This window comes from Zootoca vivipara, chromosome 2 (assembly GCF_963506605.1).
Source record: "Zootoca vivipara chromosome 2, rZooViv1.1, whole genome shotgun sequence".
In the NCBI taxonomy this organism is placed as follows: domain Eukaryota; kingdom Metazoa; phylum Chordata; class Lepidosauria; order Squamata; family Lacertidae; genus Zootoca; species Zootoca vivipara.
The window spans coordinates 4,434,103-4,447,591 of record NC_083277.1 but is presented as its reverse complement, the minus strand read 5'-3'; the positions used below and the strand labels follow the sequence as shown (position 1 = coordinate 4,447,591).

The 13,489-nt window shown below is 45.0% G+C and overlaps 1 protein-coding gene across 1 annotated transcript; it reads left to right on the top strand.

Moving 5' to 3' along the window:
* Window positions 1–1,385: 1,385 nt before the first annotated feature.
* Window positions 1,386–13,277, top strand: LOC132591801 (vomeronasal type-2 receptor 26-like). Its single transcript, XM_060272239.1, has 3 exons — window positions 1,386–1,736; window positions 9,638–9,764; window positions 12,367–13,277. The coding sequence occupies exons 1-3, from the start codon at window positions 1,386–1,388 to the stop codon at window positions 13,275–13,277; spliced, it is 1,389 nt and encodes a 462-aa protein (XP_060128222.1).
* Window positions 13,278–13,489: the final 212 nt, after the last annotated feature.

Here is a 13,489-nt window from a genome sequence, read left to right as displayed (position 1 = left end):
CACTGACCCCAATGCAACCCCAACACACACACGCACGCACGCACGCACACACACACACTGTGGCCATCAGCTAATTTCACTGGCAGAGTCAAGGCAAGGGCACACAAAGTCCTTGAAGCTTCCTGGTGGTTTCTTCCACTGAAATCCTTGTTTCATTCAAGGGCTGGACTCCATATCACCAGTTAAAGCAAAATTTACATTTATTGACTAATATTGCAACATTCAGAAGTCCTAATGAGCTCATGCAGCTTACACCAAGGTAAGTGGGTATAGGATGGCAGCCTTTTCCTTTCCAATGTAGAGGTTGAGCATTCAGTTTCAGCACTCAGTTCCATGCAGTCAGGTCTTTTTAAAGCAGACAAGCTACAACTACCTTTTATCACTTTTCTAATGCTGAATTCACATTTATTATGCATTTAATACGGACACGGGTGGCGCTGTAGGCGCCTAGGGCTTGTCGATCAGAAGCTCGGCGGTTCAAATCCCCACGACGGAGTGAGCTCCTGTTGCTTGGTCCCAGCTCCTGCCAACCTAGCAGTTCGAAAGCACATCAAAGTGCAAGTAGATAAATAGGTACCGCTACAGCAGAAAGAGAAGAATCCTTGGAAAATAAGAAAATTCCTTCAGTAGCACCTTAAAGACCAACTAAGTTTATATTTTGGTATGAGCTTTCGTGTGCATGCACACTTCTTCAGTATCTGAAGAAGTGTGCATGCACACGAAAGCTCATACCAAAATATAAACTTAGTTGGTCTTTAAGGTGCTACTGAAGGAATTTTCTTATTTTGCTTCGACTCAGACCAACACGGCTACCTACCTGTAACTAATCCTTGGAAAAGACCCTGATGTTGGGAAAGATTGAGGGCACTAGGGGAAGGGGACGACAGAGGACGAGATGGTTGGACAGTGTTCTTGAAGCTACGAACATGAGTTTGACCAAACTGCGGGAGGCAGTGGAAGACAGGAGTGCCTGGCGTGCTATGGTCCATGGGGTCATGAAGAGTCGGACACGACTAAACGACTAAACAACAACAGCAGGAAGGTAAACGGCGTTTCCGTGCGCTGCTCTGGTTCACCAGAAGTGGCTTTGTCATGCTGGCCACATGACCTGGAAGCTGTACGCCGGCTCCCTCGGCCAATAATGCAAGATGAGCGCCGCAACCCCAGAGTCGTTTGTGACTGGACCTAATGGTCAGGGGTCCCTTTACCCTTATGCATTTAATATGGTTCTTTGAAGCCTGGTGCGGGCTTACTCCTGAAAGCAATAACCTTCACTTTGGAACCCTCCTCACCCTCAATACAATCATGAAGATCATTATCTGGGGATAACTTACTGTGATATTTATGCTGCCTGAGCAGGCGCTTAGATGCATTAAAAGTTTAACATGTCAGAGACAGGAGCATGGCAGTGTGTCACTCACAAATGCTGTTTCTTTGATGGTAGTGAGTCTACTCCAAATTACTGGCACATCCTGTCCTTCTTGTTTGCTGTTCAGGAGATCAACCAGGATCCCAGGATCTTGCCCAACTTCACCCTGGGATACAACCTATTTGACACCTATTATGATGGCCGACTGGTTTCCAATGCCATGTTAGATATGCATTCCGGTAGGGAGAACAATATTCCAAACTATAACTGTGGAAAACGCAAGAACCTCTTGACTATTATTGAAGGGGCTGAATCAGACATCTCCATCCAGATTTCTAGCATGTCGGGCATCTACAAAATCCCACAGGTAGGGAATGGGATGGCCACCAATTAGGGATGTGTCAGTAGTGGGTGTTCTGCATGGGAAGGGGGATGAGATTAGATGACTTATGAGCTTCCTTCCAACTCTATGATGATCCTTTTTTGAAGGATTCCCCTAAAATGATTTACAACAGACATTAGCATACTTACTTTCTTGTTGTGTTGTTGTTGTTTAGTCGTGTCTGACTCTTCGTGACCCCACGGACCAGAGCACGCCAGGCACTCCTGTCTTCCACTGCCTCCCGCAGTTTGGTCAGACTCATGTTGGTAGCTTCGAGAACACTGTCTTGTTGTATGAATGGTTTAATTCACCTTCCTGCTTTGTTACTGGGGTTGAGATGATCCGTCAGCTGTTACTCCCTATTGTACTCATGTGGAGAGAGATTTGCCAATTGTGTTATTGAGCTAGACCTGATCCTATAGTTTGCATTGCCTGCATTGTATAATTGTGAGTGTATGGCTTAGCCCCCCCCCCATATCCCTGGGATGACTTGCTTAAAATGCTTTCCCCCCCCCCCCTTTGCCTCTCTCTGTGTGCCAAAGGGTAATGTAAACAAAACAGGATGCCCAGCTAAGCTATCAAGGCCGGATGACTGTCTTGTCTGATGCTAGCAGTCTGACGCAAAGAGCAGCAAGATAGTCAAGGCTGCCTAAGTCAGCATGTGGTTATGCATGAGAACAACCGGACACAGGAAGATCCATATATGCGTGTGTGACCCCCTTGCGTGCGTGACCCCCTTGCGTGCACACATTTACAGAGGAGGGGGAAAGGAGCCCAAGAAGTGTATAAGAAGCTTTGCAATTTGTGTTTCTCTACTCTTGTCATGAGGCTTAACCACCAAGAGTCTCTTAATTAATTAAGAATTAAACTCTTTCTCGGGAACTCAACCCCGGTGTCTACTGACTATCTCTGTCCTGCCTGGGCGCAACTTAAAGGACCCCTAGTAGCTGATAAGGCTACACTCATAGTTGAGCATGACTTGTATAAAAATGAAGAGTCATGCCAGGCCCAAGCTAAGGTGGTATCTCTGTTCTCAATTCTTATCACCTCAGTGTCAGATATTTACTTGCCTGTGCATTTTAAAGATTTCACTGTTTCACTTACTCTCTCGCTGCTTGAATTTTAGGGGCAGCCATATATTATAATTTGGGGTTTTATTGTTTTATAATTCTCTTGTAGGGTTCGCTTCTGTCATGTATTGGGGTCCCTCTCTGGTATCTTAAACAAAAGTAAAATGAATAATGTTGTAAATTGGCTGCGGCGTCTTTGCAAAGCAGGTGGAGGTACCATTTAGTGTGTTTAAGAGCTTATTTGGGGATTCAGTACTAAACATTTCACCTGGGAGGTGACAGTCCCTCTGCCATGAAGTTATATGATTTGGTGCAGCCTAACATTTATTTCTGGCATGCATTCAAACATTTACAGGCTGCTCATCCTCCTCCACCGTAAATAAGGAATTAGGAGCAAATTTGTCTCAGTCATCATTTTATAATTTGCTTGTACACTTTATATTAAGTATTATACTCCACTCTATATACATGGGCTATCTTTTTGAAAAGTTAATAATAATAATAATCATAGTAATAATAATAATACTAGGGACTGTATTCTTATAAAAGGTGGAGGTCCAGTGTCATATGTTCAAAAGCTTTTCGGTGGTTCCACACCCAGAATTGCATCTTGAAGTGGATAATCTCTTAGTCATGCAGGAATATTATTTTTTGCAACCCAAGGCTTTTTCATGGTGTTCAAAGCAGGAGCAATTTAGTCTCACAAAGGCCAAGGAGAATACAAAGAAAAGACAGAAGGTGCACCACTAAGCAAATCCTACTTTTAGTAAGAGTGTTTGGGTACAAGATTTGCGAGCAGTACATGTGAAAAGGATCTAGGAGTCTTGGTAGACCACAAACTTGACATGAGTCAACAGTGTGATGCAGCAGCTAAAAAAGCCAATGCAATTCTGGGCTGCATCAATAGGAGTATAGCATCTAGATCAAGGGAAGTAATAGTACCACTGTATTCTGCTCTGGTCAGACCTCACCTGGAGTACCGTGTCCAGTTCTGGGCACCACAGTTCAAGAAGGAGACTGAGAAGCTGGAACGTGTCCAGAAGAGGGCAACCAAAATGGTCAAAGGCCTGGAAACGATGCCTTATGAGGAACGGCTTAGGGAGCTGGGTATGTTTAGCCTGGAGAAGAGAAGGTTAAGGAGTGATATGATAGCCATGTTCAAATATATAAAAGGATGTCATATAGAGGAGGGAGAAAAGTTGTTTTCTGCTGCTCCAGAGAAGCAGATTCAAACTACAAGAAAGAAGATTCCACCTAAACATTAGGAAGAACTTCCTGACAGTAAGAGCTGTTCGGCAGTGGAATTTGCTACCAAGGAGTGTGGTGGAGTCTCCTTCTTTGGAGGTTTTTAAGCAGAGGCTTGACAGACATATGTCAAGAATGCTTTGATGGTATTTCCTGCACACACACACATATATATATATATGATTTCTTTATGATTTATTATATTTGGGTTTAAATTTTTGTTTACTTAAGCCTAAATTTGTATTAATCTGTAATTATTATTTCTTTGCTTTGTTGTTTGATTAACCAATATTATTTATTATTTGAGTTTTGTTAGTATTGTTTTGTTTAATTTTCTATTTTGTTTAGTTGTTTAGATTTTGTATATATATTTTAATATCAATCAAGTTTATTTTTAATAAAAAAGGTGGTATTTCCTGCTTGGCAGGGGGTTGGACTGGATGGCCCTTGTGGTCTCTTCCAACTCTATGATTCTATGATTTACTGTTTGTTTTGTTTGGAACTTATATTGACCAAAAATACTTTTAAAAAGTATATTTTACAAAGCTCTGCCTTTAGAATTCCTTTGTTTTGGTGCTGGGTGAGATACCTTGGATAGTTTAGCCCACCACTGATAAAGACTTGAAAGAGGGTGAATGATTTTGCCAGCTCTTAATAGTTCTAGCTTAACAGATATCTGATATTCTTTTCCTTTTCTCACTAGATCAGTTCTGGCTTTTCTCTTAATGATAAAACACAGTTCCCTTTTGCCTACCGGATGATCCCCAAGGAAGAAACTCAATATATGGGGATTGTCAAGTTGCTCCTGCATTTTGGATGGACATGGATTGGCCTCTTTGCTCCAGACAATTATAATGGAGAAAGATTCTTAAATGCCTTGACTCCTTTGATGATTAGCAGTGGAATTTGTCTTGCCTTCACAGAAAGAGTAACACAAAAGGCTCTATATGAAATTTATTTACAGGGTGAACCACCTGACGTGTGGAAACTAGTCAATGTATTTGTTTTCTTTGGGGACGCTCACTATGACTTTGGGTCGATCATCAGGGTACAAATGCTCCTTGAAAAGACGCAAACTGGGAAAAGAGTCTGGATCACCACAGCTTTTCAGGACATGAACTCAAATTTGGCTTATCACATTGATTCCTTCAGGTACACCCATGGTTCTCTGTCTTTTGCGATAAAAACTAGGAAAAGGACAAAATATGAATACTATGTGCCATTGTCTTTTGCAACAAGTCGGTTTTGGAGTCAATCATTCCGTTGTTTATGTTCATCCATGGAAGGCTGGACAACATGTACAGAGAAAAGGAAACTGGCGATTCTCCCCCAAGAGGAGATTGAAAGGGCCCTGTCTCAAGACAGCTACATCATTTACAACAGTGTCCAAGCTGTGGCATTTGCCTTAAACTCGGCATATTTGTCTAGATCTGAACAGATGTTGATGGTGGGTAGAAGAGAGAGATTGGAACTTCAAAGGCTGCAGCCATGGCAGGTATCCCTTTTTTCAAATTGCAATCCATTGTCCAACTCTGCAACCATTATCCTGCATCCGCAATTGAATTTGATAGTCATGATGGAACTCACTTCCCCGCCCTACCCAATTTCTGAGGCTCGTTTGTAAGCCCTATGGGCACAGGTCAGCTATTGGGCATGCTTTGGTGCTGGAGGCAACCCAAATCTGTTTTTTAATTAATTTTTAATTTTTTTAATTTCTATACTGCTTTATATTTTTAATAAAAATCTCAAAGAGGTTTACAGCATATTAAAACAATAAAACAATAGCTGGGTGATGTTCCTCCAGCCTCATGAGGAGCGTCTTCAGTAGGGCTGGCTGAGTCTGGGCCCTGCCCCCTAGGCATAGCTGCCAAGTCTCCCATATTCCCCGGGAAACCCCCGTTTTCCTAGCTGTTCCCAGCTGAAAAAACGGATTTTTTTGTTTCCCCCCTGTTTATTCTGGTTCAGTGGCTATTTTGGAACTGGGCGGAGCATGCTCAGAAGCGACTTTTGATGCAGCTCTGCCCAGTTCCAAAATGGCTGCAGTGTGACTTCTGGCATGGTGGCCATTTTGGAACTGGGCAAAGCAGCATCAAAAGTCACTTCTGAGCATGCTCCGCCCAGTTCCAAAATGGCGGCAGCGCTACTTCCGGTCTGCTACTTCAGGTCCGGTCCCTGATTTCTCCCACAGGAACTTGGCAGGTATGCCCCTAGTCCAGGTGGAAAGGGCCTTGCGGGGAGTGGCCTTCATGCCCCACAGCCGGGCGATGTTCCTCCGGCCTCATGAGTCGCCTCTTCAGTGGGGCTGGTGAGGGTGGGCCCTGCCCCCTAGGCCAGGTGGAAAGGGCCTTGCAGGGAGTGGCCTTCACACTCTCAGCTGGGTGATGTTCCTATGGCCTCATGAGGAGCCTCTTTAGTGGGGCTGGCTGAGTCTGGGCCCTGCCCCCTAGGCCAGCTGGAAAGGGCCTTGCGGGGAGTGGCCTTCATGCCCCACAGCCGGGCGATGTTCCTCCGGCCTCATGAAGAGCCCCTGTTGCTTTAATTAGCTGGCCTCACTTTCCCTAACAGTAGGATGAATTGACTCTGCTTTCACACTGAGTTTATATGTGTAATGACACTCCCTCTACTGATCTCCAGTACCCTGCAGCAGGGAGAGAAAACTCAAAATTGCATATCCGAAGTGTCTGTGAACGACCAATGACTTTCCTCCATTGGACGTTTTAAAGCTTCCCTTTGGTCATTGATGCTCCAGTTAAGACTGCTGCATTGCAAGGGATTGGAACAGAGTTGTACAGAGATGTACAAGGTACAGGCGATTGGCACTGAACAGTGTTCGTGTCTCACAGAACTATGACAGTGCTGACTGCAACATGGATCACTCACTGGTGATGAGCAAGGCACTTCTGCAGCCTAAGAGGCATAGCTGCCAAGTCTCCCGTATTCCCTGGGAAACCCCCGTTTTTCCAGCCGTTTCCCGCAGGCAGCCCGGATTTTAAAAAACCCTGTAAATCCCCCGGATTCTTACCGGCCCGGGGAGGCTCCTTCTGCGCATGTCTGGAGTCTCTGGACATGCGCAGAAGTGATTTCTGGCACTGCGGCCATTTTGGAAATGGGCAGAGCATGCATAGAAGCAACTTCCGGTGCCGCTCTGCCCAGTTCCAAAATGGCCGCAGCGCGACTTCCGGTACTGCGCCGCTGCCGATCCCGGATTTTTCAATCTGGGAGTTGGCACCTGTGCTAAGAGGACCCACAGCAGAAAGCTGGGAAACAGGATTCGGGCCACAAGACACGTGCGACTCTAGCGTTGTGACCCTCTGATAGCCTCCATGACTGTAACAACTACCAAGGAATCTCCTTGCTGAGGACTGTGGAGAAAGCCTTCGCTTGTGTAGTTCTCAACAGATTACAGTCCCTCGCTGACAGGGTCTATCCCAAGTCACAATGTGGCTTTAGAGCTCAGAGGTCATCAGGCAACATTATTTTCTCACTGTGCTAATGTGAGTAGGGCTGAGTATTCAATAGGCTTTCATGTTTTCTTAATTCTGGCGCTTTCATTATCATTCCAGTTTCACCGTCACTTAAAAAAAGTCCAGTTGTTTAACACTTCCAGGGGTGGACTATATACAGATGAGAATGGGATGCTGAGAGCTGACTATGATATTGTGAACTGGGTGCTGTTTCCCAATAAGTCTCAAGACAGAGTGAAAGTTGGGAGTTTCGAGAGACAGGCACCCTCAGATTTAAAGCTCACGATTAATCAAGAAGACATTGTGTGGCCCTCACAGTTTAACAAGGTTGGTGAAATTATTTGTATGTGTCTTTCTCCCCTGCCTTCCAGTAATCTGGTCTGGAAAAAAAAAAGACTCAAGGCAAACTACAGAATTAAAACCATGCAGTTAAAATACAGAAAGCTAAAAGCATATTAAAAATAGTTTTATAACTTTTAAACCTATTATCTGTTTTTGTTTTTAGCTTTCTGTAACAGAATCTATAATAGAATCTGTAAGGGGGAAGCAGCCCGTCTCCCAGCAGTCATGAGAGCGAGGGGTCAGGAAACGGAGAGGGAGTGCCAGGGCTCTGGCAACATCAAAGAGCCCCTGCTCCATAGGCAGGAAGAGAGGGAGGCGGAAAGAGTGGACAGGAATAGGTCAGACAGAAGACCCGTCCCCCCGATGCTGGAATTGAGGAGGAGGAGGAAAGGGAGGCGCTTCTCAGTTCCGAGGCTTTTATGCTGGTCCCGAATGCGGAGGGGGGTAGTGCAGGAATCTGACTCGAGTGGGCAGACATGGAATGAGCAGTCCGTTACACTGTAAATAATGTGCACCAATAAAAACGTCTGAAAGACAAGCATGTGGAAGGTCATTACTCAAGAGTAGTCACACCAACCCTGACAGAATCAAAACAATGTATAAGCAAATCTATCAAAATACAGATACCATGTTTCTCCAAAAATAAGACACTGTCTTATATTTATTTTTCCTCAAAAAAAACCACGGTGGATTATTTTCAGGGGATGTCTTTTTTTTCTTATAAAGTATGGTACAGTTTAACCTGCAAGGTTCAACTGCCTATCACTATGGCTTATTTTCGGGGTATGGCTTATTTTTGGAGAAACACGGTAGGAAAAGCAGCACAGTACTGTTAGAAAAAGCAGTCCGTTCCCCAAAGCTTGTCAAATTTAAACAGCCTTCACCTGCTAATGGAAGGACAACAAGGAGGGAGCTGGTCTAGTTTCTCTAGGAAAAGCATTCCAAAGTCTGGTGAGTAGCCCCTGGGAAGGCCCCGCCCCACATTCCCACCAAGTGTGCATTTAGAAAGGCAAAACAAAAAACAAAAAACCCACACCCTTACAAAATACCTTTATAAGCTATCTCGGGGCTGGAAAGTATATTAACAATATGAAATGTATATCATACTAATCCACCCACCCACAAATTCTTATTCCACAGCTTTAATGCAAATTTGCACGATCTCATTGGCATTCTGGCATCCGACATGCAAAAATCATCCTTTAAATTCCCCGGCTCATGCGCTGCTCATGTCGGGCGGTATACAAATTTAATAAATAAAAAAATAAAAAAACAAAAAAACAAAAAAACCCAAAATCTTCCACATATTCTCTCTTCTGATGCTCCCTTTGTCTCAAAGAATCATAAACTCATAGAACCGTAGAGTTGGAAGGAACCCATGAGTCATCCAGTCCAACCCCCTGCAATGCAAGAATCTCAGCTAAAGCATCCATGGCAGATGGCCACCCAACCTCTGCTTTAAAACGTCCAAGGAAGGAGAGTCCACAACCTCCTGAGGGAGACTGTTCCTCTCTCAAACAGCTCTTCCTGTCAGAAGGTTTTTCCATATGTGTTAGTTGGAATCACCTTTCTTGTAGCTTGAAGCTATAGGTTCGAGTCCTACCCTCCAGAGCAGGAGAAAACAAGCTTGTTCCCTCTTCCATGGGACAGAACTTATATAAGAAGTGTGGATGGGTTGGGACTTAATTAGATTGTCTTCAAAGCCCAGGATTCACTTCAAGACCCCTAATACTTTTTCCTGGATACATCTTGTCTCAATGCTTAGACCATGCCTCGCTCCAGGTGTACGGAGAGCTGTCGCCCTGGATACGCCAAGGTGGTTCGAGAAGGAGAACCGGTTTGTTGCTACACTTGTGCTCTGTGTGCAGAAGGGACCATATCCACTCAGAAAGGTGAGTGACTCAAGGGGAGAAGGCATTCCTTGGGGAAACAAAGTTAGACAGCAGATTCGCTCAGCAGAGATTTTCTGTGAAGATCCTAAATACATTTTTGGAATGTGAAACCATTCTTGCTACTGTAATGTTAAGTTCCAAAATGCAGGATTTCTCAAACTCAAACCAGTGGGCCTTAGCCTGATTTCAGAAATAGAAATATTTTATTGTCACTGTACCACTTGTTTACAGTGAGATTAAACGAGCCCCCCCCCAAATAATCTCTCAATCCTTGTTACACTCTGTGAGCTGTCATACGACCACCAACCCCGAACGTCAGCTGCAATGTTGCTGTCTTCCACTCAGTGGCGGAGCTTCATGCTCCGGCACCGGAGAGGCGGGGTGCACGTTCTGGGGGTGGTGCGTGTCTCCCAGAGGGGCGGAGCATGCATTCCAGGGCCATGGCGCGCCTCCCAGGGGCACGGCATGCATTCCGGGTGTGGGGCGTGCCTTCCGGAGGGCCATGACGCGCCTCCCGGAGGGGCGTAACACATGTTCCGGGGCAGGGCATGCATTTTGGGGGTGGGGCGGGCGCCCGCGATGGCACATTCCAACCAAAATCCACCACAATGCCTTATTCATTACATTCATAATATAATCCAATTTGGGATGATATAAAAAAATAAATACTTCCTCCCCTATCTACACTTGGCAGACATGACATGACAACACATGTTTTCAGACAAAACAACAACAACAACTAATGGATATGGACATTTTACAACCCCCTACATTTGGGTAGGATGAATGTGTCGGGACGGGGTGGGGAGAATTAACAAAACATCCGTGGGTAGGGGAGTCAGGGTTGGAACAGGTCATAATTTCACAGAACACGCGTATTGGGGGGAATGAGTGTGTACAAAATGAAGGGGGACTCTGAACCAGAGAGGACTCTCCACGGAGACTCTGAAGTTCCATTTAACAGAAAAAGGTCCATTTAATACAAAAACCCACAGCAACGCGTGGCTGGGCCAGATAGTACAGTATATAAAAACATAATAAAACATTAAACATTAAACGTTTAAAAACTTTTATGCACAGGGCTGCCTTCTAAAGGTTGCATAGTTACTTATCTCCTTGGTTTGGGGGTCCCATAACTCCATACCCTCCAACATTTCTCCAATCAAAATAGGGACTTCCTAAGGAAAAGCGGGACATTCTGGATCAAACCAGAAACCAGGATGGCTTCTGAAAATTCAAGACTGTTCCTGAAAAATAGGGACACTTGGAGGGAAGGAAAGAACAGAAAGGGGATGGAGTGGCCATCACATTTGAAGCACATTCTTTTCCTCCAAGAATTCTGGGCCCTGTCAGAGGGTAGGGGACTCCCTCTCAGAGTTACAATGCCTAGGAACTCTGAACAAACCACAATGTCCAGAATTCTTCAAGGGAAAGAATGTGTTCTGAATGTGCTCTAAAGATACCGTGTATACACAGCCCAAGTGTGAAGGAGGAAAGTAAGAATGGCAGTTGATGGAAATGATCTCTCTCTCTCTCTCTCTCTCTCTCTCTCTCTCTCTCTCTCTCTCTCTCACACACACACACACACACACACACACTCAAACCTCCACATCCCAGGAGCTCTGCAATTTCCAGCCCTCTGAAGTGCACCCTGAGGATAGAAAGTCTTGGAACCCCTGCTGTGACTAATTATGTAAACTGAAGTGAAAGAAATGGCCTTGAGAGGTTATTGGTCATCTAGAAGGCCGAACAGGGAGGGTGTCTGATGGGTGCTGTCCACATCATCCACCCTTTCTGTAGTTGTAACCACACTCTGCTTTGCATATGATTAGGACAGACTAATTTGTAAAAAAACATAGGCCTGGTTCCACTCAGCTGATTCTGGAATATAAACTTTGTCTCTGAAATATATCTTTTGCAATAGAGCAGGCACGTCCAACAGGTAGATCGTGATCTACCGGTAGTAATAATAATATAATAATAATTTATTATTTATACCCCGCCCATCTGGCTGGGTTTCCCCAGCCACTCTGGGCAGCTTACAACAGAAAAATGAAATAAAACAATTAAACATTGAAAGCCTCCCTAAACAGGGCTGCCTTCAGATGTCTTCTAAAAATTTGGTAGCTGTTTTTCTCTTTGACATCTGATGGGAGGGCTTTCCACAGGGTGGGTGCCACCACTGAGAAGGCCCTCTGCCTGGTTCCCTGCAACTTGGCTTCTCACAACGAGGGAACTGTCAGAAGGCCCTCGGTACTGGACATCAATGTCCGGGCAGAATGATGGGGGTGGAGACACTCCTTTAGGTATACTGGTCGTCTGTGGTAGATCACTGGTAGATCACTGGCTCCCCCAAAGCTCAACAACTTTGTGTCCCCTAAAAAAAGCTCCACATTTTTGCCCTGCACCCCACAAAAACGGTCATTCCTCCTCCCTAAAAAAGTTCAACAACTTTGACCTGAACCCCACCCCCCAAAAAGGGGGTAGATCACTGAAAGTTTTTAACTCTGATCTACTCTTGGGTGTTGGCCACATATGCAATAGAGTATTCTGGTTATTAGCTTCATTTTAGGACTACTGAAGCCTCCCCTTTTACTTTCAGATGCAGAGAAGTGTACCAGGTGTCCTGAAGAGCAACATCCAAACAAAGACCAAGACCACTGCATCCCAAAGATTATCGCCTTTCTTTCATATACAGAATATTTGGGCATCCTCTTGGCTTCTTCTTCCCTTTTCTTGTCATTTACTACAGGTATGATGTTAGGAATCTTCATTAAATACAAGGAAACTCCCATAGTCAAAGCCAACAACCGGGACCTCTCCTTCATCCTCCTCATCTCCCTCCTGCTTTCCTTTTTGTCCTCCTTCCTCTTCATTGCTCGGCCAAGAAAATCGACCTGCTTTCTCAGACAAACGGCCTTCAGCATAATCTTCTCTCTTGCAGTCTCTTCTGTGTTGGCCAAAACCATCACTGTGGTGCTGGCCTTCTTGGCCACAAAGCCAGGGAACAAGTTGAGGAGATGGCTGGGGAAAAGTCTGGCCAACTCCATTGTCATTTCCTGTTCCGGTGTCCAAGTTCTCCTCTGCACCATCTGGTTGGGAATCTCTCCCCCATTCCCAGACTTTGACATGAGCTCCCAACCTGGGCAGATCATCCTGCAATGCAATGAAGGGTCTGTGGTCATGTTTTATGGTTCCCTTGGCTACATGGGCTTCCTGGCTGCCATCTGCTTCACAGTGGCTTTCCTAGCCAGGAAGCTTCCGGGATCCTTCAATGAAGCCAAGCTGATCACCTTCAGCATGCTGGTCTTCTGCAGTGTTTGGGTGTCCTTTGTACCCACCTACTTGAGCACCAAGGGGAAATACATGGTAGCCGTGCAGGTCTTCTCTATTTTGGCCTCCAGTGCTGGGCTTCTGGGCTGCCTCTTCATTCCCAAGTGCTACATTATTGTTCTGAGGCCAGATCTGAATGCAAAGGAGCATCTGATGATCAAAACTAAGGATAGCATTTGATTCTTAGTACTAGGGATGCAACTGAAGTCTCTCTGGACCATATTTTCTCTTGGAACCACAAGTTCTGTGAGGAAAAAAATAAATAAAAATCTTAGAATGAGTCTTGTGTCTGTTTGTCTCTAGTCAGCAGATTCTTAAACACAGATAGAGGAGCAGAACCACTGGAGTCGTCTCCGACTCTTCGTGACCCCATGGACCATAGCACGCCAGGC

What these genes read in the sequence shown, in the direction of transcription:
- LOC132591801 (XM_060272239.1), top strand. Translation starts at nt 1,386, where the DNA reads ATGTCAGAGACAGGAGCATGGCAGTGTGTCACTCACAAATGCTGTTTC. An exon ending in GCATCTACAAAATCCCACAG is followed by an intron (nt 1,737 to 9,637) that starts GTAGGGAATGGG and finishes CTCAATGCTTAG; the next exon opens with ACCATGCCTCGCTCCAGGTG. An exon ending in GACCATATCCACTCAGAAAG is followed by an intron (nt 9,765 to 12,366) that starts GTGAGTGACTCA and finishes TTTTACTTTCAG; the next exon opens with ATGCAGAGAAGTGTACCAGG.